The following is a 26,133-nucleotide window of genomic DNA, read 5'->3' on the forward strand; positions in this document are numbered from 1 at the left end:
TCACATACACGAACAACCAATTCAAAAATATATAGACAAAATTAGCGCATTTACTAAAAATAACAACCCCTGTCCTCCAAAATAAACTCAAGAATCATGCCAAAACTCTGAAGAAAAACTTGATAGAACTCCTGAAGGATACAAAAGTGGACTTGATTCAATGGAGAGACATATCCTGGTTTTGGACAGGAAGACTCAACATCACACAGATGTGAACATTTTAATACTAATTCATAATTTTAACCAATTCCAATAAAAACTCCAACATTTTTCTTCCAGAAACAGACAAGCTGATTTTAAATAAAAAGGCAAAGACAAGCAAGACCATCCAGGAGAACTCTGGATAGGAAAAGCCATGGGGGGAATTAACTCTATTACACATGAAGCATACTCTAAATCAGGGGTCCCCAACCCCCAGGACACACAGACTGGTACTGGTCCATGGCCTGTTAGGAAGTGGGGTGCACAGCAGGAGGTGAGTAGTGAGCAAGCCAGCCAGCAAGTAAGTGGAGTTTTGTCTATATTTATAGCCACTCCCCATCGCTTGCGTTACCGCCTGAGCTCCACCGCCTGTGAGATCGGCAATGGCATTAGATTCTCATAGAAGCGTGAACCCTATTGTGAACAGGGCATGCGAGGGATCTAGGTTGCATGCGCCTTATAAGAATCTAATGCCTGATGATTTGTCACTGTCTCCCATCACCCCTAAATGGGACTGTCTAGTTGCAGGAAAATAAGCTCAGGGCTCTCATTGACTCTATCTTCTGATGAGTATGTCATAATAATAGAAATAAAATGTAATCCCTCTCCCTGGTCCATGGAAAAACTCCTCCATGAAACCAGTCCCCGGTGCCCAAAAGGTTGAGTACTGCTGCTCTAAATCCTCAGTGACTAAAGCAGTTGGAACTGAGACATGAGCAGTACAATGAAATGAACAGAAAGTCCAAAAACAGACCTGAAGACCTACAGGTGTTTAGCATGTGATAAAGGCAGCATTTAGATCCATGGGGGAAATGGACTGATTAATGATAGTGATGGGAATTGCAGGAACCTATCGGGGAAAAAAAAAGTTGGATCCATGCCTTACATCATTCGCCAAGATAAACTCAAATGTGGATCCAAATTATGTGTCAAAAATGAAGCCATGAAAGTGTTAGAAGAAAAAGGCTTTTTTCCTCTCTTTTTTTTTCTCTCTCTCTTTTTTTTCTTTAAGATGGAGTCTTGCTCGGTAGCCCAGGCTGGAGTGCAATGGCATAATCTCAATTCACTACAACCTCCAGTTCCCAGGTTCAAGCGATTCTCCTGCCCCAGCCTCCCAAGTAGCTGGGATTACAGGTGCGCACCACCACGCCCGGCTAATTTTCTTATTTTTACTAGAGACGGGGTTTCACCATGTTTGTCAGGCTGGTCTTGAATGCCTGACATCGTGATCTGCCTGCCTTGGCCTCCCGAAGTGCTGGGATTTGAGGCGTAAGCCACCACACCCAGCAGAAAAAGCCTTTTAAATGACAACTCACAATCTAGAAGCCATAAAAGAAAAAAAAAAAGATATGTTTATAATGAATTCTCCTACGTAAAAAAATTTCTGGGTGGTAAAAAAAAAAAAAAAAAAAAAAAAACAACATAAGCAATGTCTTTTTTTGTTTTTTTTCAAGATGGAGTCTCACTTTGTCACCCAGGCTGGGGTGCAGTGGCACAATCTCGGCCCACTGCAACCTCTACTTCCTGGGTTCAAGCAATTCTCCTGCCTCAGCCTCCCGAGTAGCTGGGATTAGAGGTGTGCGCCACCATGCCCAGCTAATTTTTGTGTTTTTAGTAGAGACGGGGTTTCACTGTGTTAGCAGGCTGGTCTCGAATGCTTGACCTTGTGATCTACCCACCTCGGCCTCCCAGAGTGCTGGGATTACAAGCATGAGCCACCGTGCCCAGCCTATGACTCTTAAACATATGAAAAGGTGCTCAACCTCACTCATCGTAAGAAAAATACAAATTGAAAACGACACAGAAATACCATTTGTCACCTATCGGACTGGCAAAACTCCACTGACGTCCCCCTCTGTAGGTGAGTCTGGGGAAAGAGACACACTCATCCATTGCTGATGAAAGTGTAACAGGCATATTCCCCATGGAAGGCAGTTTACAATCGATCTCAAAAGCACAATGCCCTTCTCATCACCCAGCATCCTGCCCATCCCTGTTCTGCTGCTCTAGACCCACTCTCTACCCTGCTGCACCCTGCTCTGTGCTCCAGGCCAACCACCTAGACCAGCAGTCCCCAACCTTTTTGGCATCAGGGGTCAATTTCATGGAAGACAATTTTTCCACAGACAGAGCAGGAGGATGATTTGGGGGTGACTCAAATGCATTACATTTATCGTGCACTTTATTTCTATTCTTATTACATTGTAACATATAACGAAATAATTATACAACTCACCATAATGTAGAATCTGTGGGAGCCCTGAGCTTGTTTTCCTGTAACTAGACAGTCCCATCTGGGGGTGATGGGAGACAGTGACAGATCATAAAGCATTAGATTCTAATAAGGAGCACAAAACCTAGATCCCTCGAATGTGCAGTTCACCATAGGGTTTATGCTCTTCTGAGAATCTAATGCCTCCACTGATCTGACAGAAGGCGGAGCTCAGGCAGTAAAATGAGGGATGGGGAGGGGCTGTAAGTACAGATGAAGCTTGCCCGCCACTCACCTCCTGCTGTGCAGCCTGGTTCTGAACAGGGTTGGGGACCCCTGACCTAGAAGGCATCAACATCCACAGGTTCCTTGGCTCCTGGATTCTCACTGGGTTCAGTGGAAGGCTTGACAGGAGACTGGAGCAAGGGAGGCAAGCGGAAGGTGGCCTTTATTCCCCTGGTTCTTCCTGCTGGTCTCCATCGCGTGGCTGTGTCTCTCTGCGGAAGGTTCTGATACTCGCCTCTCTCTCTTCCTCTCCAAACCTCGGTGTAGCAGTGATTCCTGTGACTGGTAGTCCTGGGTACTTTATGATTTCTTGTTTCCTGACTGCCTGCTCACAGCTTTGGAAATAGTCCCTTTATTAAACTCTCCTCAAATTCCCTTGTTTGGGCTAGGCGCGGTGGCTCATGCCTATAATCCCAGCACTTTGGGAGGCCAAAGTGGGCAGACCACTTGAAGTCAGGAGTTCAAGACCAGCCTGGCCAACATGGTAAAACCCTGTCTCTACTAAAAACACAAAAGAAAAAACAAATTAGTTGGGAGGGTGGCACGCACCTATAATCCCAGCTACTTGGGAGGCTGAGGCAGGAGAATCACTTGAACCCAGGAGGCAGAGGTTGCAGTGAGCCGAAATTGCACTGCTGTGCTCCAGCCTGGGTGACAGAGTGAGACTCTATCTCAAAAAAAAAAAAAGAAAAGAAAAGAAAGAGAAAGAAAGAAAGAAAAAGTCCCTAGTTTGACCATGCCAAGATTAAGAGTTTAATCATCTTAACCTTAGAGACTCACAGGATCTATCCATGAGTATCCTTCCAGGACCCTAACTGGTACACCCAAGAATCCCATTTTGGAGAATTTATCCTCAGATATACTTGTGTATACAGATAATTCTGTGCATACATGCTTATGCACTGTAGCAAAAGATTAGAAACATCCCAACGTCCAGCAACAGGGGCCTGGTCAAATAAACAGTGATAATCTACACAGAGGAGTGTTTTGAAGCTGTAATAAACAGTGAAGAAGCTCGATGGACTCACAGAAAAGATCTCCAGAATATATTAAGTGAAGAAAACAAGGTGCAAAGCTGTGTATATAATGAGGTGACCGTCTAGTCATAAAAGGAAAATAAGAATAAATGTATTTTCAAAAATAAACACTGGAAGGATACATAAGTAACTAGAAAACTCGTCACCTTCAGGGGTATGGCGGGCAATGGGATGAACACGTACATTAGTATACAAAGTACATGCAGAGCTTTTCCTGGCTTCAATTTTTTAACCCATGCAAACATTTACTCAAAAAATTAGATCAGGCCGGGTGCAATGGCTCACGCCTGTAGTCCCAGCACTTTGGGAGGCCGAGGCAGGCGGATCACTTGAGGTCAGGAATTCGAGACCAGCCTGGCCAACATAGCAAAACCCCGTCTCTACTAAAAACACAAAAATTAGCCCGGCTTGGTGGTGCAGGTCTATAGTCCCAGCTACTCAGGAGGCTGAGGCAGGACAATCGCTTGAACCTGGGAGGGGAAGTTGCAGTGATCTGAGATCGCGCCATTGCACTCCAGCCTAAGTGACAGAGTGAGACTCCGTCTCAAAAAAAAAAAAAAAAAAAAAAAAAAAAAAATTAAATTACTAAAAAAGCAGAAAGAAAAACACTGAAGCAAGAGTTCGGCAGAAAGCACATTTGCTGTCCAGGAAAAAGAAAAAGGGCAGGTATCATCTTAACCTTAGAGACTCATGGAATCTGATTCGTTGTTTTAGCAAGATATCTTGGTGATGACTTTTTTCACTGGTAGAGTAGACGGGGCAATCCTGTGGTTGGTGAGGCCTGGTGGCCCTTTGAAGTCTGGTTTTGATTTCAAGTCCGGTTTCTTATTGGTCAGTCCCCAAAGCTCTAAGTGTGTTTATGAAATCAGGATGTTCAGTGAGATAGATGGAGATTGCGTGCTCTAGAAACAAACTTTAAGTAAAAAAGGAGTCACAGGGATGTCCAGTTAAGGCCTGAAATTTAGCAGGAGATGGGCTGTGGATTGAAGCATGTTTGGTAGTAAACTATGTGTTCAGTGCTGAGAATAAAACTTCCCGTTCTTGGGAAGACATGATAACAGAGGCTGATCTATCTGTGAGTTTTCTGAATTCTGCTAATTTGGTGCCAACAGCATAGTGAGTAATGACCAGGCCGAGCCCAGGCCAGTGCAAAGGAGCAGAAATGAAGATCCAGAGAGACAGAGTTCTGTCCCGGAGGCAGCGTTCTCCTGGTCACTAAGAGGCACAGTAGCCTTCCACCCTCTCCTCTGCCCTGGGCCTGAGCCTGGTCGTGGAGACCCATCCTCCTCTTCTAGAAAGAGGGAGTGAGGAAGGAGGCAGGTCATTGCGGTCTTGCTTCTCACCAGGCAGTCAATTACCACAAGGGTGGCGGGAGACACAGCTGCCATGACAACTTGTAGGACCTGAAAGCACAGACACGTGGAGGCCTAGAGTCCTTTTAGATGAAGGAGTCAGATGTTCGTCTATTACCACAGGAGGGCAGGAAGAGAAGATGTGTTATCTTCGGTGTTCTGTGTATCCTTTTTCTGACATGGTTCCTTCTGCTTGCTTCTCATGGTGTTTTCCCTGGCATGGCTGAAGATGCTTTTTAGAATGGTGATGGGGCCACCCTACTGCAGGTTAAAGTAGGCGCCTGCCAAGGTGACAGACAGAGACTCTGGAGACTAGATTCCTGGCTCTGCCACAGCATTGCTGAGGTCTTTAACATACCACACACATCACCTAGCCTCTCTAATTTGCAGTTTTCTTCTCTGTAGAAGACAGAAAGACAGACAGACAGAGATGGAAGGAAGGGAGGGAGGAGAAAGGAGGGAACAAAGGAAGAAAAAGAAAATAAAAGCAAAGAAAGAAAGGGAGAAGTAAGGAAGGGAGGAAGAAAAACGAGGGAAAAAGGGAGAGAAGGAAGTAGGGAAGGAAAGAAGGATGAAAATGTATGGAAAGAAAGGAAAAGAAAGAAAAGAGGGAGAAGAAAGGAAGGGAAGAAGGAAGCAAGAAAAAAAGAGAGAAAACAAGCAAGCAAGCCAAGGGGGTGGATGGGTGGATAACTGGAATGGATGACTTTTAAATGCTTCCTTCTCTAAAAATTCTGGCTATCGTTAATGGCTAAGACAGTAAGAAAGAAGATGCCCGATTTAAAGCCTGGATGAAACCCAGAGGCAGAATTCTTGATGCAAGTCATTTTTTGGATCTCTGTCATTTGGTGAAACTGAAACACATACAGATTATTCGGGCTTGCAATTGCCAAGATATTCTACATCTAGTGGTAATAAAAATTAATGTTCAAATTAAAACAGTGAACAGGAAACTGGAAGTTCATGGGGAGAGCTAGTTGGCTGCAGACAGAGTGGGGAGGTGAGGAGATCGACGTGGAATGGGCTGGTTTGCTGAGTCAGCCCCAAAGTGGTGCTTCTGATAAGATTTTTTGGGATGGGGATCCTGTATAGACACAGATTCTAAAGCACCAAAAATGTAAATGGTCACTTTTTAAATGAGTACAAATGATCCATAAATGTTTTCGAGAATTGAAAGAACTGAAAGAATACAAGATACCATCCGTAAAATACACATGCAGATATTTTGTACTATATATTCCAGATGTAAGGTTATTATATGTTTCAGAGATAAGATTCAGGTAAAGGAAGATGTGACAACTCGTAGGACCAGAAAGCACAGATTGGTAGAGGCCTACAGGTCCTTTTAGATGAAGGAGCCAGATGTTCATCTATACCACAGGAGAGCGGAATGACGTTTTGTCTTTAGTGTTCTGTGTATCCTTTTTCTGACGTGGTTCCTTCTGCCTGTTTCTCAGGGTATCTTCCCTGGCATGGCTGAAGATGCTCTTTATAATGGTGGTGAGGCCACACTATTGCAAGCTCTTCATTTGGAAACCGAATGGCTCCCTCATGCTTTCAGGCTGAGAGAACTGATGAGTCAGGTGCATGGGCTATTGGGAGCCAGAGGCCCTGATAAATTATGTCGTCCTGCCTCGTTAAGGAGATGAAGGGACTAGCTCAAGGTCATGCTGTCAAAAGCAAGGCCACTCTAACTCCAAATATTAATACAAACTGCCAGTGCAAGTCAGAGGAAGAGGGACTTCTCTTTTTGCCACTCTTTGAACTCATTAACTGAACAGCATGGTACAAAATGAGCAACCTATTTTGTAGATGATTTAAATAAATGGTAAAGACTAGGGACATCTAGCATAGTGACCGTGACCCATCAAAAGTGAGGCTCTAATAACTTTCTGATCATGTTCATCCTTTATAGAAGTCAGGGAACTCAAGGACAGAATATTGTGCGGCATGTGATTTAATCATAGTATGCTTTATGTGTGTTATGTTTAGTTGAATTTTATTGCCCTTTTGTTCAAATTGTGGTTCTTTCATTTTAAATAATTAGTAAGAATTATTTTTTTAAATGCTATCTTTTTTTAAACTTCTAGTTTAGGTTCCGGGGTACACATACAGGTTTGTTATGTAGGTAAATTTGTGTCACGGAGGTTTGGTGTACAGATTATTTCATCGCCCGAGTGATGAGCATAGCACCCCACAGGTACTTTCTGATCCTCACCCTTTTTCCACCCTCCACCACCCAGTTGGCCCACTGTCTGTTATCCCCTTCTTTGTGACCATGTGTTCTCAATGTTTAGCTCCCACTTACTAGTGAGAGCATGTGGTAATAACAGTTTTTTAAATCCACTTCAATCAAGAACAGGAAATAAATATTCCAGATTCCCAGAAACATTTAAAATGTAAGTTTTAGAAATCTCCAAAAAGGACTTGGGTTAGGAAAAGCTATGATGTGCAGCTGCTTCACATTTGTCACATCAATTAGAAATAGACCTGAGATCAGTTCCACCATGACTCCTAACAATAGGATAGCTTTGTTAAAAAATAACCCCCAATGGGCAGGGCACGGTGGCTCACGCCTGCAATCCCAGCACTTTGGGAGGCGGAGGCGGGCGGACTGGCTGATCACGAGGTCAGGAGATCGAGACCATCCTGGCTAACACTTTGAAACCCTGTCTCTACTAAAAATACAAAAAAATTAGCCGGGCATGGTGGTGGGCACCTGAAATCCCAGCTACTGGGGAAGCTGAGGCAGGAGAATGGCATGAACCCAGGAAACGGAGCTTGTAGTGAGCCAAGATCATGCCACTGCACTCCAGCCTGGGTGACAGAGCGAGATTCTGTCTCAAAAAAAAAAACAAAAAAAAAAACACAACCCTAATGACCAGGTGCAGTGGCTCACACCTATAATCCTAGCACTTTGGGAGGCTCAGGAGGGCAGATCACAAGGTCAGGAGTTCAAGACTGGACTGGCCAACATAGTGAAACCCCATCTCTGCTAAAAATACAAAAATTAGCCAGGTGTGGTGGCACACACCTGTAATCCCAGCTACTTGGGAGGCTGAGACAGGAGAAACGCTTGAACCCGGGAGGCGGAAGTTGCAGTGAGCTGAGATCACACCATTGCACTCATGCCTGGGCAACAGAGCGAGACTCTTGTCTCAAAAAAAAAAAAAAAAAAAAACCCAAATCACATAAATCTATTTATGGATAAATGATGTCCAACCAAGGGCTAGGTCTTATATAGGCCCAGTTTCTAGAGGATCTGCTTCTTGACATTGAGAACTCTATTTACCCAACATCTATTATAAAATCATGCATGTATGCAATTATGCATACAATTATCTATTGTTTTTTAAAAGGGGTGCAAGCTGTGTCATGGTTCTTGGGTTGAAGGGTAGTTTAAACAAGTCCTTTGGTTTAGGTTGCACACAAGAAGGCTTTACAAGATCTAATCTTTTCTAAACCTGTTATGCTCTTCGGTTCAGCAGAGATACCTAATTGTAGCTATTAGTTCCCCTTTTTTGTGGTCCGTTCTGTCAATAGACTATTGAGTGTTCAGTAAATTAAACCCAACCAGCAGCCAACACATCGAGACAGACGTTAAATCATAGCTTGGCTGCCCTTATTCCTTACTGGTATCTGTGAAATGGCTTTTAAGCCCAGGCACAGGATTTAACATGATGCACATTTGTGTCACTCTCAAATTTCCATCCTGTACAATCAGGTATGTGAGGGCTTTTTTTCTAGGCAACAGGTGTGTTCTTGGAATAAAGTTCAGCCCCCACTTCTGGCTGATGTGAGAGGCAACAGCTGCAAGCTTAATGCCAATGACACATGGTTCTATAAGCCAGAGAAAAAATAAACAGCATGTTCAAAGTATTAAAGTCATGGGCAGATGGACTATAGCTGCCTGTACTTTTCTTTGTGTTGTAGAGCTGGAGTCTAAACTTTCAGATGACAAGTGTTTCTTTCTTTCTCTCTTTCTTGCTTGTCTTTCTTCCTTCCCTCTTTTATTCTTTTCCTTCCTTTCCTCTATTTTTTAAAAACTAGTGAGAACATAACATTTCCTTAAGCATTACATATTCGTTATTGAGAATATTCCTTCATCTGAGTCATCCTGTTTACAGCCTGATGAATGAAGAGATGAAAAACTTAATATTAATCAAGCTACACTTTATATCTCACTTTGTTCTAAAAAGAACTTAAAGGGACTGTTTACTGTGCAATTTGAAGACAGCACACAAATCCTTTTTAAAAAATGCAAAGTTAAATGCACTTATTTATAGGCCTCATTATTCTCCTATAAAAAGTTTCTATCTAGAATTTTTGAGATACTCCTAATGAGTTATAATGTACTGTGTACCTCAGAAGCCTAATGTTGACATTAATTAATAGTAACCATAGTGATACAATGATTACTGTGATAGTGTTGAAGAGAGAAAATGTTCATCAATCACTCAAGCATCTTTTTCAGTGTATTACAGATAATATTCCTTTGTGTATGCTAGCATTCAGGAGTTATCATGTCTCAGAATATAAGAGGCTCAGCCACTCTCTTGCTGCATACAAGGTTTCTCGTAAACAAAAACACTGAGGAAAAGAACAGACTAGAGTAGTAACGATAGAGCTGTGGGATACATTTGATGCGGACGCTTCTTAGTGCCCAGGTTTTTCCAGAACTCATATATATCAAGGCTTGTCTCTTTCACCAAGGGGTATACTTCAACAGAAATGGAGAAGTATCTTTGTTTTTCTCAGATGTGGCAAACAAATACATTGCAATATGATGAGATAAGCACCTATTTAATTACAATCTTGGAGCCTCTGGCATAACCAGAGTCACTGGATCCCCTGGGAGACTGGTGTTGTGTGTTGCATATGATGTCTAATTGGGAGGGGAGCAAAGAGAGAATCCCTTTATACTTTTTTTTTTAAGCCCCAAACCACAACTTTATTGAAGAATCAGATTTTCTGTGAATCTATACTGAAAATGGTTTTGCCAGGATTGTGCTGTTGCTGAGAAATCTATAGGTAGGTGGATTTGGAATTCAATCCTTAGTGAGAAACAAAGGTCAAAGAAAAAGAAGAATCCAGTGATAAATGTCTTTTTATGTTTTTAATTGGTTTGGCTATCACATTAGATTTTCACTAAATGCATGCAAACAATGACTAACCCCGGAGATGATGCTAATATGTTTTAAAATACGAAAAGTGTCTAAAACTGGCAGGCTAGCTTAGGTAGCTTTAAAATTCTCTTCCAATCCAGAGATTATCAAACTCTGTGTTTTTGCTTTTCCTCAGGCTGTACTTTGTTCAAAATTAGAGTAAGATACACATAACATAAAATTTACCATCTTAACAATTGTCAGTGTATAGCTCAGTAGTGTTAAGTATATTCATATTGTTGTACAATCTCCAGAACTTTTTAATCTTGGAATACTGAAACTCTGCACTCATTGAACAATTTCCTATTCTCTGCTCCCTCCAGCCTCTGGCAAACACCATTCTACTTTATCTCCACAAATTTGACCACCCCAGGTACTGCAAATAAGTGGAATCATACAGTATTTGTCTTTTTGTATCTGGCTTATTTCACTTAGCATCATGTCCTCAAGGTTCATCCATATTACAACATGTAACGGCATTTCCTTCCTTTTCAAGGGTGAATAATATTCCACTGTATGTAAAGACCACATTTAGTGCATCTGTCAGTGCCCACTGGAGTTGCTTCCACCTCGTGGCTATTGTGAATAATGCTGCTATGAACATGGGTGTCTCTTGGAGATGCTGCTTTTAAATTTGGGGGATATACATAAAAGTGAAATTGTTGGATCATATGGTAGTTCTTTTTTTTTTTTTTTTTTTTGAGGAGCCAACCTTCTGTTTTCCACCATGCCTGCACCACTTTACATTCCCACCAACAGTGCATAGAGGCTCCAGCTTCTCCCCATCCTAACCAGTACTTGTTAATTCCTGTTCTTTGGATAGTAGCCATCCCAATGGATGTGAGGTGATATCCTCAGGCCGCATTTTAGAGAAAGAAGAAGGGTGGCTGGTGACTGAGTCAGCTCAACCAGGGGAACTTTTTTAAAGCATAAATCAAATCACCCTGAGTCCTCTGCCCGGTGACCCCAGGTGGCTTCCCATCACAGTGGGAAGGAGAGCCAAGTCCCTCACTGTGACGAGAAGAGCATGTTGTACTCTGATCCCTTGTTATCCTTCTCCCTTATCTTCTCCCAGACGTTCTGTTCTGCTGGGAACACACCACGCTTGCTCTGAGCCTTTGCTCTTGCTGTTCCCTCTGCCTGGAACTCTCTTCCCCACATCTCTCCACAGCTCACTACCTCTCTCCATCAGGTCTCTGCTCAGTGTCACCTCAGATACACCTTCCTATCTCAAGCAGTATCCCTGCTTCCAGCACTCTAAATCATGACCCTGCTTTCTTATTCTTTTCGTACTTAACACTACCTGAATTCGTTTATATATTTGTATATATCATCTGTTTCCCAGACTAAAGTGGAAGTTCTGTGAGAGCAGGATGTGGCCTATCTTGTTCATCCCCATGCTTCTAGCTTCCAAAACAGTGCCGGGCAAGGCTCTATCCATAGGCGTTGAAGGAACAATTAAATGAATAAATGGGCAAATGAATGTTTTAGCCACCATCTGCCTAGCCAGAGTAAAAAAACAAATAAAGATCTCCTCAGGCTGTTTAGAGTTGTCAGAGGCTGGGCTGGTAAGTTTAAACTCCACTGAGAACAGGGGAGGAAAGTACTTACGTGGGTCTCCACATCCCCAGCAAGGATCCTACTGTTCTTTAAAAACTCGGCCACCATACTGTTCATCAGCTTGTCAAAGGCTTCCACGGAGGGTGCCACACCTTGGGGAAAGGAGCATTTTGTTATTCCCTGGCAGTTGAATGAAAACCTGGGACTAGCCGGCGCGGTGGCTCACACCTGTAATCCCAGCACTTAGGGAGGCCAAGGCGGGCAGATCGCCTGAGGTCAGGAGTTCAAGACCAGCCTGGACAACATGGTGAAGCCCGTCTCTATAAATATACAAAAATTAGCTGGGCGTGGTGGTGGGCACCTGTAATCCCAGCTACTTGGGAGGCTGAGGCAGGAGAATCGCTAGAACCTGGGAGGTGGAGGTGATCTCAGTGAGTCGAGATCGCGCCACTGCACTCCAGCCTGAGTGATGGAGCGAGACTCCGTCTCAAGAAAAAAAAAAAAGAAAAGAAAACCTGGGACTGTCTTGCCATAGGCAATATGGAAGTTTAATATCATCAATGTCATTCTCACTAATTCATTCGCTAAGTCATTCCTTCACTCAATCAGTGTTTTTGTTATTTGTTCCTTGAGACAGAGTCTCACTCTCTATCACCCAGGCTGTGCTGGAGTACAGTGGCGTGATCTTGGCTCACTGCAACCTCCATCTCCTGGGTTCAAGTGATTCTCCAGTCTCAGCCTCCCAAGTAGCTGAAACCACAGAAGTGTGCCACCATGCCCGGCTAATTTTTTTATTTTTTGTAGAGGCAGGGTCTCTCCATGTTGGTCAGGCTGGTTTCGAACTCCTGGGCTCAAGTGATCAACCCACCTAGGCCTCCCAAAGTGCTGGGATTACAGGCGTGAGCCACCATGCCTGGATCTCAATCAATGTTTATTAAACATTTCTCAACAGCTCCGGAAAACACTGTTTTGCTATTTTTCATCCTCCTGAGTAAAGACGCTACATAATTTCATTTCACTCCCTCCGAACCCAGGGAGGTAGGTAGCACCATTGCAATGTTACAGATGAGGAAATGGCTTGCAAACACAGCACTTGACTGGGCCACAGTTACAGACCAAACAAAAGGCAGATCCAAAACCTGAACCCAGCCGATTCATTCAAAGCCAGTGGCCCTTCCTCCATAGCCACCTGCTCAGGTGCTGTAATGACCTTACAATCCCAAGATTACCGAGGACAGTCAGAAGGTAATAATGAACTCTGGGCAAGGAAGAAAAGAAAGCTGATTTCACTCCTTTTCTTCCTTCTTCACCCCCAGGGGGCGGGAGGACAACCACAGTGGGAGTGAAACTGACTGCTGAGGCCATACCCGTTGGGTTCAGAGCTGCCAAATTACTGGCAAAGCTCAGGTGGCAACTGCCCAACAGGTGTGCTCTGCATTTCCTTCCCTGCCTTTTAATTAACAGAAAAAAAATGTAAGTCCCTGACTTCATGTCCCTAATATTGAGAAATACAATACTGAGAAACTATGAAAACTCTAACCAAAACCTAGGATTCCTTTCCTCATGTACAAATACATCATCCATGCTCACAAAACTATTAGGTGAGTGTCTTTCTTTTTCTTTTTCCCAATTACCCATTTCCACAGGCCCAAAGGGTGATGGAAATGTTATTTACGGCTCTGCAGGTGTGTTGTAACTTCTGAGCAGGATGCTGAAGCTAGATGTTGAAGCTGAGTAAGTTACCTTAAAGTTCACAGCACAGTATGTAACAACTTCTGGAACATAAGAAGGACACAAGCCCAAAGGCTCCTTATGGATCCCTTTGGAAACAGATAAACCTGTTTGTTGCTATGGAAGACGCCCCAGGCGGGGCACGGGGTGAGGGGCGGGGGAGGTGGGGTGCGGTCTCTGCTGAGTATTTAAAGTGGGAGAAAGTTTCAGAAATGTGTCAGAGTCCTCTTCTGACAGAGCAGAAGGTACAAATGATAAAAGGGAATATGTTCCAATTTCCTTTCATCGTTCAGCTCTGTTCACACCTCCTGCAGGCAGACCTGTCTTTCTCTCCAAACTGCATCCTTTGAGCATCCCTTAATCAAAGAATTTGGGGCCCTGAATAGTAATGCATTGAGACCAAAGATTCTGGAGCATCAGGACTGCGGATAATTCATCTTCAATTTTCTTGCACCTAGCATGGTGTTTGTCACATTGTAAAAACGCAAAAATATTTCTTCAACCGTTGACCTGGACTTACCCGATTGTCATCAGAGAAAAACAAAAAGCACTCACCTTCTAAAGCACATCATAATACCAGTATCAAAATAGAGTGGTCTTTTGATCTATGCCTATTATGCATTTGTAAGGGATTATGTTCCTTCTAAAAGTTTCTTTTTTTTTTGAGATGTAGTCTCGCTCTGTCGCCCAGGCTGGAGTGCAGTGGGGTGATCTCGGCTCACTGCAAGCTCTGCCTCCCGGGTTCACGCCATTCTCCTGCCTCAGCCTCCCGAGTAGCTGGGACTACAGGCGCCCGCCACCACGCCTGGCTAATTTTTTGTACTTTTAGTAGAGACGGGGTTTCACTGTGTTAACCAGAATGGTCTCGATCTCCTGCCTGCCTCAGCCTCCAAAAGTGCTGGGATTACAGGCAGGAGCCATTACTCCTGGCCAAAAGTTTCTTTTAAAGTAAAAAAAAACTTAACTTTTGCTATAACATTGTCATAATGATATTTACAAGTAAGGTAAAAGGTTGTTCTGCGGATTTGTCAAAAGTAGAATTTAGAAAATTGTCAAAACTTACTAATTAAGAAGAAATGGAAATGGTGTTGTTTAGCATTAGTAAAATGTTTTAAGGATGGATATCATTCAGACAATTTACTAATTATCCTACTTCATTTCAAGTAGGATAGTAAATTGTGGGCTAAGTTGTTTTAGAAGAGCTTGGCTTTAATAACTGGTTTGGAATGATTTGTTATATGAGAAAAATATTTGTTTAAACACTTAAATAATTTAAATAATTTAATTACATACCCTCTAATTCTAAGCCTATTAATTTTCCTAGAAAAAAATCTTTTTTTACAAAGTACCAAGTTCAGTCTAGTACCTCTTTGAATAAGTGAGGTTCAAATTATTGAGTTTTTTTTCTTTACTCAATAATACTAAATAATCTCCTGGTAGTTGGATTTTAACTTTGTTTTGTGTATTCACAAAACAAAGGCTTAACATTTGTGGTCAGTAGTTTAGAGAAATGTCTTTAATCACCTGATGCCAACAGTATAATGAAACAAAGTTATTGAAGAGAGGATGAAAATATTTTCTTACAAATAAGGTTTATTGAATCTCATATGCCAACTGTATACAGTTAACAAAAAGAGGCTTAAAGTGAAATCATAGATGTGTCTCAGTTGGAGCGGAAAAAACTTACAGGCTCCTGGCAGCCTTCCTTAAAACAACACCCCCTTTCAATTCATTCAAAGCATTTTAATTTTCATTATGTTCAGGGGGGAAATAAACCAGCCAGCACATTTGTGCTCACACAGTAATTTCTGTCCCATGGTATGTAATACAGGCACGGGTCCAAATTCGCCTGAAACTCTAGAAGCACCAATGTAGGTCTTCCCTGGTGAAAGCTTTTTCTGAAGTCCCTTCTTCCCCATGGCTTTTCTCAGCCCAAAAAAACCTGACAGGATTCCATATGGGTCAGATAAGGAGGAAGAGCCCACGTGACAAGAACAGAGTTGCCATATTAAGTGCAGATTGCCTGGTTCAATTTGAATTTCAGATAAGCAATGAATAAATGTTAGATGTAGGTGCATAACACGCAGTATAGCCCATGCAGTATTTGGGACATCTTTATAACCCCCCAAAAAGTGTTCTTTATCTGAAATTCAAATTTAATTGGTTGTCCTTTATTTGTTAAAAAAAATTATTAAGTAAATTATTTGTAATTTTTCTTTGTCCCTTATTCAAGAAGGAATTGGAAAAATTATTGTAGATAACTTGGAGAGTTTGCCATATGTGGTACCCTTTTTGAGAAAGTAGCCAACTTTTTAGTTTTGATTATATAATTAAAAAATGTTTTACAGTATGGCATTAGGATATAGTTTTAAAAGCATATTTGGTTGGCCGGGTATGGTGGTTCACGCCTGTAATCCCAGTACTTTGAGAGGACGAGGCAGGCGGATCATGAAGTCAGGAGATCGAGACCATCCTGGCTAACATGGTGAAACCCCGTCTCTATTAAAAATACAAAAAATTAGCTGGGCGTGGTGGCAGGCACCTGTAGTCCCAGCTACCCGGGAGACTAAGGCAGGAGAATCACTTGAATCCGGGAAGCGGAGGTTGTAGTGAGCCGAGATCATGCCACTGTACTCCAGCCTGGGCGACAGAGCGAGACTCCATCTCAAAAAAAAAAAAAAAAAAAAAAACACACACAAAAAAACACCATATTTGGTTAGGAATAGGCAAAGGTAAAACACCATGACGTAGCTATGTTACATCACAGTCATATTTGTCTTTGCATAACACTAGCTTCCTTCAAAACTTGAGTTCCTAAATTTAGTGATTTGTTCTCTTTAAAATGAAAATCTACAGAATGATAATTCCTTCCAATTTACATTCTAATCAAGAACATTAGTTTCTTTTTTGATAATTATGTAGATAATATATTTAGTCATTGAGTGCCGGACAGCAGTATGAACACTAAACGAAAGATGAATATGCTCTTAAGAGGCACTGAGGCTGGGCACAGTGGCTCACACCTGTAATCCCAGCACTTTGGGAGGCCGAGGTGGGGAGATGGCTTGAGCCCAGGAGTTTGAGGTCACTGTGAGCTATGACTGCACCACTGCACTCCAGCCTGGGTGATAAAGCGAGACCCTGTCTCTAAAAGGCACAGATACTGATAATTTTTGTGGATTGTGGGTTGAAAGATTTTCTTCCTTTCTCTTTTTCAGGATTGCTTGCCTCTGGTTAATGTTATGGTCACATACAATGGAAGGGGTAAGGAAGCTGAAGGATAATAGAAATGTTCCTTGAGAGTGAAATGATGGAAACAAAATGAAGTGACCCACAAGAAGACCAGGAATGACAACAGTTTGTGACCCTACCTCCACTGACACCATTGACTTCCCCGCAGTCCCCAGGGGGCCTGTGGGACTCTGCAGACAGCGACTCCAGGCGGCTGACAGCTCGTTCCAGTCTTTCCACTAGTCCCTGCATGTTGGCCATTCTGGAAAAGCACAGGCACAAACGGAGGCTGCATGAGCATCAGGGAGAATAAGCAAACCAACACCATCAGTCTCAACAACAGCAAGGAGGAAGACACAATCACTGGGGATGGCTTTATTTTTATTTTTGTAACCAAGAAATTGTATGTATTATTGTTGTTTTTTAATTTCAGCAGTTTTGGGGGTGGGTACAAGTGGTTTTTGGTTACATGGATAAGTTCTTTAGTGGTGATTTCTGAGGTTTGGGTGCACCCATCACCCGAGCAGTGTACACTGTACCCAATGTGTAGTATTTTATCCCTCATCCCCCTCTCATCCTTCCCCAGGTCCCCAAAGTCCATTATATCATTCTTATGCCTTTGCATCCTCATAGCTTAGCTCCCACTTATAAGTGAGGAACATAGGATATTTGGTTTTCCATTCCTGAGCTACTTCACTTAGAATAATGGCCTCCAGCTCCATCCAAGTTAATGTAAAAGACCTTATTTTGTTCCTGTCTTTGACTGACTAGTATTGCATAGTGCATATACACCACATTTTCTTTATCCATTCATTGGTTGATGGGGACTTAGGTTGGTTCCGTATCTTTGCTATGGCGAACTATGCTGCTATAAATGTGTGTGCATGCGTCTTTTATTTATCTAAAGAGTATTTCTAAATATCAGAAAAATATGTGAAATTCAAAAGAACCTAAATCTTGGAACAAAAAAAAAAATCAGCATTATATTGAGCTTATTTTCTATTCCATTAGTGATTATTACAAGCCCAGTATGTAATACACAAATATTCACTCCCTTTATACTGCTTCCAAGTGCCTGTGTGGATGCTTCTTTGTTATATGACACAATCTATGTGCAGTACTTACTTTTTAAAAGCCTACAAAACATATATGGAAAAATTAATATTGCCAGCTCTTCTTCTGCTAATGGTGGGAACATATTTTCAGTATTTTCAATAATTCCTTCTGTTAAAGTAAAATTCTCCAAGGAGACTAAACCCACTGATAATCCTTGTTTACTCAATTACATAAAACCAAACAGCCCAATCCAGGAGAACTGAGTTTATGAACCTGAGCATCATTTAGCAGGCAAAGAGGCCATCACCTCCAAGAGCTAATTGTTTTGCACTTATTACTGATTGGTTTGTTTTGGTGTTTCTGTTGCTGAATTATTTTAAATTATAATTATTCTGAATGTAGGGTTTTAATTTAAAATATGACAAATGGTTATTTTCCTTTTATAAGGCTGCTGGTTATGTTTAAGCAAAATTTAGTCTTCGGTGGGGTGGTTTGTAGAGACAGGGATCTTCAGTTACCCAGTACTCTTGGCTGGGATAAATAGGGACTGAAGCTGATTAGAGGACTGGAGATAAAAATGGGGCAGGGTGACCAGGTGCGGTGGCTCACGCCTGTAATCCCAGCACTTTGGAAGGCTGAGAGAGGCGGATCATGAGGTCAGGAGTTCGAGACCAGCCTGGCCTACCTGGTGAAACCCCATCTCTACCAAAGATACAAAAATTAGCTGGGCATGGTGGCACATGCCTGTAATCCCAGCTACTCGGGAGGCTGAGGCAGGAGAATCACTTGAGCCCGGGAGGCGGAGGTTGCAGTGAGCTGAGATTGTGCCACTGCACTCTAGGCTGGCAACAGAGAGAGACTGTATCTCAAAAATAAATAAAATAATAAAATAAAATAATAAAAATAAAAAGGTTAGCCGGGCATGGTGGCAGGTACCTGTAAACACAATTATTCGGGAGACTGAGGCAGGAGAATTGCTTGAACCCAGGAGGTGGAGGTTGCAGTGAGCTGAGATCACACCACTGCACTTCAGCCTGGGTGACAGAGCAAGACACTGTCTAGAAGAAAAAAAAAATGGCGAGGGGGCAGGGTATCCATGCTTCCTGCTTCCAAACAGAAAATTAAATGACTGTGCATAGGGTAAGTACCCACTAAAATTGTAAACTTATATTAAGATTATTGGCCCTAGAATCTATATGTCGTTAAGGCAACCTCTGAGGAATGACACCCAATCTAATTTGTTCAGATTCCTGAGATCTAGCTTATAGCCACCTTAACCCCGGCCACATCAACTTATGACTGCTTTTGGCAAAATCAGGCTGCTGCCCCTTAAGAGAAGACAACATGCCTCCTCTTAATCAGTGCCTGGAATTCTTCTCCCTCTTAAGAACCTTCCAAGCATCATTCTGAGCAAAAGAGGAACAGCATGCTTCTGAATCAGAGACACTGCTGTCCTAAAGCAGGGGGAAATACATTTAATTGCTCTCAGATGGATAAATATTTTATGTTTCTGCAGGGGACCAGGCAATACATTTCTCTTATGTGTTTTGTAGTCCATCAGTTTTGAGCTTAAACGCAGTGATGACGTGCCACTGCCGTTTTTCAAAAGCAAGGTTATAAAAGTTTCAAAAGCTTATATACCTCTGTAATTCTGTCTGAATGTCAGATGGTCATCGGCTGTGGAGGGCGGAGTTTACTGTCTATTTTGGAAAGTCATCTCTCCTGAAACTGGCAACAGTTACTCTTGCAAAATATGGGGCAGTGTTCTCTGCACAGCTGAAATCAGCATCTAATCCTAAGGGGATTCAAAATTAGAAATTTCTCATCTATTCTTTTCCTCTTCACGTCAGAGCTTGTGCTTCCATCGCAATTGAAGAAAAAAAAAAAAAGGAAAGAGAAATGTAATTGAATCCTTTACGTAATCCTCTTGCAAGGGAACTGGGTATCCTGTAGGTGGGTGAAGGCCATTTGAGAAATGATGAAAGCCCCTGAAATCTTTTAATAGTTGCCCATCTGTTCACAGTTATCTATGTTCCCTGTTACTCAACTTGCCAAATGTTACCACCATAGACCTAGCCCGCGACAGAAAAAAAAAAATGTTTGCTTTGTTAGCAAGCTCCTATTCCTAACAGAATGGCACCAGCCACCTCCAGCAGTTCACAGATGAAGCTGTCTTGAGAAGGCCTGTTACATTTCACACTTAGGACTGCCGTCTCTGACTGTGGCTTAATCAGACTCCCTGACAAGACCCAAACTCGCACTATCTCATAGTGCTCCGTATGTTGAAAGACAACAGGAGTCAGCCCACAAGCTGCAGGGCTGGACAGATTGGTGTGGAATGCAGTCGAAAAGCGACTCAGATGTCACTCCATGTAAAATCACCACGAGCAAGACCGAAATTCTGCCACAGTCTCTAAAGTGGTCAAAATACAGCTCATGCAAGGAAGTTGGAGAGATGTCTCTGGGTTTAAAACTTTCAGAACAGTTTCTAAGATAAAATGAAGAATAAATAAAAGAAAGACTATACCAGGAGACATATTAGCATTCCCAAGGAGACTGATGGGGCCCAGGATGGTCGGCATGATCATGCCCTCTTCTCTCCAAACTCTCTCTGCCTCTCTCCCTCTCTCTCTCCATATACCCTCAGCCACTAGCCTGGCTCTCAAGAATGAGGAAAGAGCAGACCTGCAGATTCTCCAAATTCTTCCCAGGCAGTCCCATCCGCCTTAGCATTCCAAAGTGGATTTAGCCAAGTTTTGACAAGGAGGTGGCAGCCAGGAATTAAGAATTAGGTTGAGGAAACTCATAGGGTAGTCAAAGCAAATACAGACAGCAAGGTCAGGGTAAGGAATGAGTCAGAGCCAGGGGGATAGACCGAGGAGTTTGGTTCAGGAGGCCAGCAGAATAGGAGGATACAGCAAGATGGTAGGAAAGAAGCTATTCTAAGAACCCAGTGAGGAACAAAGAGAAGCCAGATTCACAGCTGGAGAATAAAGCGACTGGGTTAGATGACACAGCTCAAACTTGGTCCTCCAGATCATCGCTAGTCATCCTATTCAAGTAGAAGCCGACGGCAAGGAAAGGCCAGAGGATACACAGAAACACCTGACCAGAGTGTGAGTGTGTGTGGGGAAAAAAGAGGAAGGAACATAACATCGCACAACTTTCTCTTTTTCACGATTTGTTTTAGGGGCTGGGTCCGGTGGCTCATGCCTGTAATCCCAGCACTTTGGGAGGCGGAGGCGGGTGGATTGCTAGAGTCCAAGAGTTCTAGACCAGCCTGGGCAACATAGCGAAACCCATCTCTACATAAAATTGAAAAATTAGCTAGTTGTGGTGGCACATGCCTATAGTCCCAGTTACTTGGACGACTGAGGCAGAAGGATCTCTTGAGCCTGGGAGGTCGAGGCTGCAGTGAGCCATGTTCACCCCCACTGCATTGTAGCCTGGGTGAAAAAATGAGACTCTGTCTCAGAAAAAAAAAAAAAAAATCAGGTTTTGAAAACTTGTACTTGAGATTAATCTTAATTCTTTGTTTTGAATTAATTTTTTTTTTTTTTTTTTTTTTTTTGGTATTCTGTTTTGAGTGTCATTATAATGAGAAGTGCACCCATCCTCCTTTTTGGTCTTTTTTTTTTTTTTCTTATTTGAATTTTCCCCTCACTTTTCAAGGTTTTTTGATTTTGTTTTGAGACAGGGTCTCACTCTATTTCTCAGGCTGGAGTGCAGTGGCACAGTCATAGCTCACTGCAGCCTCCACCTCTTGGGCTCAAGGGATCCTCCCACCAAAGATCCTCTCTAGTAACTAGGATTACAGGGCATGCCACCACATCTGGCTAATTTTCTAAATTTAGTTTTTGCAGGGACAGTGTCTCCTTATGTTGTCCAAGCTGGTCTTGAACTCTCGGGCTCAAGTAATTCGCCCATCTCAGGTTCCCAAAGTAAAGGGATTATAGGCGTGAGCCATGGCGCCCAGTCTAATTTTTATTTTTATCAAAGCTAAACATGCACATAATTTAAAGAATCAATAGTTCTACACTCTTCCATTCTGTGTCATAAGTGCCAATCATTTTCAATTATTTTAACTGTGTCCTTGATAATCACCCCCCACCTCCCCCTTATCTCTAAATAACATGACTCTATCTCTGTGTCTTATTTGGTTTTCTTCAGTTTGGGGCATTATCTACTGAGTTCCCACCAAAAATACAAGGGTTTACTTTTTCCTTGCTCAGTCTCCACTACTACCTACATGCACATTGCCTATTGTCTTGTCCTCCCAATAGTGTTATATCACAATTTTTGTGTGATCAGTATCCAGAGTTAACACAATTATGACTCTTTGCATCTGAGCCAGGAGGTATACTATACACAGGGTTGCCATGAAGTATAAAGGTAGAGAAAGTCTGGAACATGGTCAATAATAAACGTTAGCTGCCGCTATTAAGTCATTCCATCTCATTTTGCTGTCAGCGGGAATAGTTATATTTGGAATGTCAGGCAGTCATCTAGAAGATCTGGTCAATGGAAATGACTAACGGAAAACTTCAGGTCAGTATAGCCTTATTTTTGTCCCCAACATTTCATTTTCCTCTGTCCATGTACTTATTCCTCCAACATGTTTAAAAGAGTTTTCTCAAGTCTACATGAAGGTGCGGTTACCATAAAATGAAAATTGTGGTATGTAATTCATGTTTTTCATCACATATTTTCCCTCTGAACATTTTTACAACGACTCTTTTGCTTCTAAACAGCAAAGGGTGAAGGCCCAATCTCTTTGGGGTCATTTCTGCAAAACAGCAGCACTCCTTCATCCGTCATATTTTCTTCACCCAACCCATCTTATGCTCAGTGGTGAAGGGTCTGTTAAGCCCTAACTAGCTCAATGGAACCAGTTACAAAAGCAGCTTTCATAGATGCTTTGAACATTGACACTCCATGGCACAATGTAAATGGTGATAAGCCTAGAATAACACCCTATTTGCCTGGATTACCTATTTTGCATCTGTGAGACATACTGCCCAATTAAAAACCTGCCTTGTGCTTTCTTTCCTGTCAGCACATGTACACCTTGTCTCCCAAGGAGACCGGCTGCAAGCTTTTCAGGGGCTGAGGTTGGATCTTACTCTTCTTTGCATCTCCCACTGAGTCCAGCATGGTGCCCTATACCTAGAGAATCTATAAATACTTTTTGATTGACTAATTAATTAGCTACCTCTCGCTGCCTTTTCCTTGCCTACCCACTCACTGGCACCATCCCAGATCAGGCTGAAAGCCAGATTTTCATAGGAGAAATTTTCATTTAAAAGAAGACGCTAGATTGGTTTTTCCTACTTGGAACCACAGTGGCTTCCTCCCATGACTTGAAAGAGCACACTTGCTCCCTCTAATGTAAGCCTTTGGGTCTCTTCCATGGCTCCTTTTTCTTCAGGATTTCAAATTGTGTTAAAACTCCACATTGTCTAAAGGATTTTGTAAATTCCTCACAACAAGTTCACAAAACAAGTAAGAGATAATGCTACTTGGATAACGTTTTCATGTTAATAAAACAAGTGGGTCTTTCAGGTTTCCTGATTGCTAGCTGAAAGTTCTCTTCACTAGGCCAAAAATACAGAAATAATGGTAGTGAGTGTTTCTCTTCCAATTCCGAAAGGGAGACCCAGATCCAAGGGCTTCTGAAGATCATGAACCTAGTATTAAATAGGAAACAGACTTTTCTCAAAAGAAGACATTTACGTGGCCAAGAAACATATTTTAAAAAGCTCAACATTACTGATCATCAGAGAAACGCAAATCAAAACCACTATGAGATACCATCTCACGCTAGTCAGAATGGTGATTATTAAAAAGTCAGGAAACAATAGATGCTGGTGAGACTGTGGAGAAACAGAAACACTTTTACACTGTTGGTGGGAATGTAAATTAGTTCAACCACTGTGGAAGACAGTATGGCGATTCCTCAAGGATCTAGAACCAGAAATACCATTTGACTCAGCAATCCCATTACTGGGTATAGACCCAAAGGATTATAAATCATTCTGCTATAAAGACACATGCATACATATGTTTATTGCAGCACTATTTACAGTAACAAAGACATGGAACCAACCCAAATGCCCATCGATGATAGACTAGAAAAAGAAAATGTGGTACATATACACTATAGAATACTATGCAGCCATAAAAAGGAATGAGATCATGTCTTTGCAGGGACATGGAAGAAGCTAGAAGTCATTATCCTCAGCAAACTAATGCAGGAACAGAAAACCAAACACCACGTGTTCTCACTCATAGGTGGGGGTTGAACACTGAGAACACATGAACACAGAGAGAGGAACAACACACACCAGGGCCCACTGGGAGGTGAGGACTGAGGGGAGGGAACCTGGAGGACGGGTCAATAGGTGCAGCAAACCACGGTACACATATACCTGTGTAGCAAATCTGCACGTTCTGCACATGTACCCCATTTTTAAGTGTTTTTTTTTTTTTTAAGAAATAAAGAAAAAAAAGGAAATAGACTTGAAGTGACAGGAAACTGGAGACTTTCAAACATTTTCTCATAGTGAGGCTAGGCAACTGGTTTATATGTGAACTCTCTGCAAAAAATAAAGTTACAATGGGCTAATTTCTCTATAGGTCCATCAAAATTTAAAATATTTGGTAAACTACCATCAAATCAGACCGTTCTAAATTGTTAAACTCTTTTTTTTCTTTTTTTTTGAGACAGAGTCTCACTCTGTCACCCAGGCTGGAGTGCAGTGGCGTGATCTTGGCTCACTGCAATCTCCGCCTCCTGGGTTCAAGTGATTCTCCTGCCTCAGCCTCCCAAGTAGCTAGAATTACAGGCGCCCAACACCACGCCAGGCTAATTTTTGTATTTTTAGTAGAGACGGGGTTTTGCCATGTTGGCCAGGGTGGTCTCGAACTCCTGACCTCGTGTGATCTGCCCGCCTCGGTCTCCCAAAGTGCTGGAATTACAGGCGTGAGCCACTGCGCCTGGTCAATCGTTAAATTCTCTTTACTGTAACCATATCAGTGACTTTTTTTTCTTTCCCAGGAAACTACCAAGCACTAGGAGAAGTAACCTTGTGATTCACTATTACTAATTGGGTAATGCTATGTATAGGAGAAACACACCATCACAGTATTCATTCATTCATTAACTGGCTCATTGAATATGTTTGTTTCATTCACTCAAATCAGTCAGTTCCCACTATCTGCTAGGCACAAGGCTCATATCTCGAAAACCAAGGCTGATCAAAAAACGTTTCCTGCCCTACTGTAGTGTGAGGGGGCTGAAAGCAAACCCTGCTCAGTCAAGCCAGGGAGCTGTTTGACTAAGAGATACATTCACGTTGCCAAAGTGCCCGCCTTCGTGTCTTTTGCTTACTCTCCTATAGAGCATTTCTGGAGACAGCTTCTCGCCAAACAGCAAACAAAAAGCACCATTTTCTTTTTATTGCAAAGATGTTTCAAGAGTCTCTGATTTTTGAGATGGTGAAATCAGAATAGCTGAGACCAGAGAGTTATATAAGAAAAGGAACACTCTCAATGTTTCATGAAACTGGAGAAAACATATATGAGATCCTGGTTAGCCAACTGACTCCTCTAGAGCCTCTAATCAGGTCTCACCACAGGAGAAAAATGCTTCAGCCTGACCTTCAGAAGGATCTCACCCCAGCTCTCTAGCTACAATTCCCAGGCTCCTGAGATACCCACATGCTACAGGGACAACTCCCCAAGTCCCAAATACGTCCTATCCTATCCCTCTCCTGTGCCATGATTCAGCTGCCTCCAAGGTTCTTCCTAGCACTGCTACTTTCACTCCCCAAATCCCAGCTCCTCCAAGAGATCTTGCAGTATCTCACAAATCAGAGTCATCTCCGGAAAGGTATTTACATCTCCATCGACCATCGAAACCACATATACAATTTCCTCGCCATCCCATTTTCTCCCTCCACTGTGGCGGTATCACCCCTCAGAGCCATCCCTAATTTGCCTTGTATATAAATATGCCTCCTCTAAGTTGAAATTAGAAATATTTATTCCCTAACATCTCTATGGAAACCACACATACAATTACCTTGCCATCCCATTTGCCCCCTCCACTCTGGTGGTATCACCCCTCAGAACCATCTCTGATCAGCCTCGTAGTTTAAGCATTTGTCCTCTAAGTTGAGATGTCTGAAGATAAAAGGCTAGGACCCATAACTTGATGTAGTGGAAAAAGCACTCTGGGGATCAGAGAACCTTAATTTGAGACCCAGTCCCTTCATCACGTGACAACCCACGTGATTCTGGAG

General features: G+C 42.4%; 1 protein-coding gene across 1 annotated transcript in view; it reads right to left on the minus strand.

Moving 5' to 3' along the window:
* The window catches only part of CAP2 (cyclase associated actin cytoskeleton regulatory protein 2), a 166,641-nt gene that overhangs the window by 119,782 nt on the left and 20,726 nt on the right, over window positions 1–26,133 (minus strand). The window contains 2 exon segments of the mRNA NM_001266532.1: window positions 11,864–11,964; window positions 16,915–17,036. Coding sequence (NP_001253461.1) covers window positions 11,864–11,964; window positions 16,915–17,035 — 222 coding nt within the window. The 5' untranslated portion in view covers window position 17,036.

Source organism: Macaca mulatta, chromosome 4, assembly GCF_049350105.2.
Source record: "Macaca mulatta isolate MMU2019108-1 chromosome 4, T2T-MMU8v2.0, whole genome shotgun sequence".
Lineage (NCBI taxonomy): Eukaryota > Metazoa > Chordata > Mammalia > Primates > Cercopithecidae > Macaca > Macaca mulatta.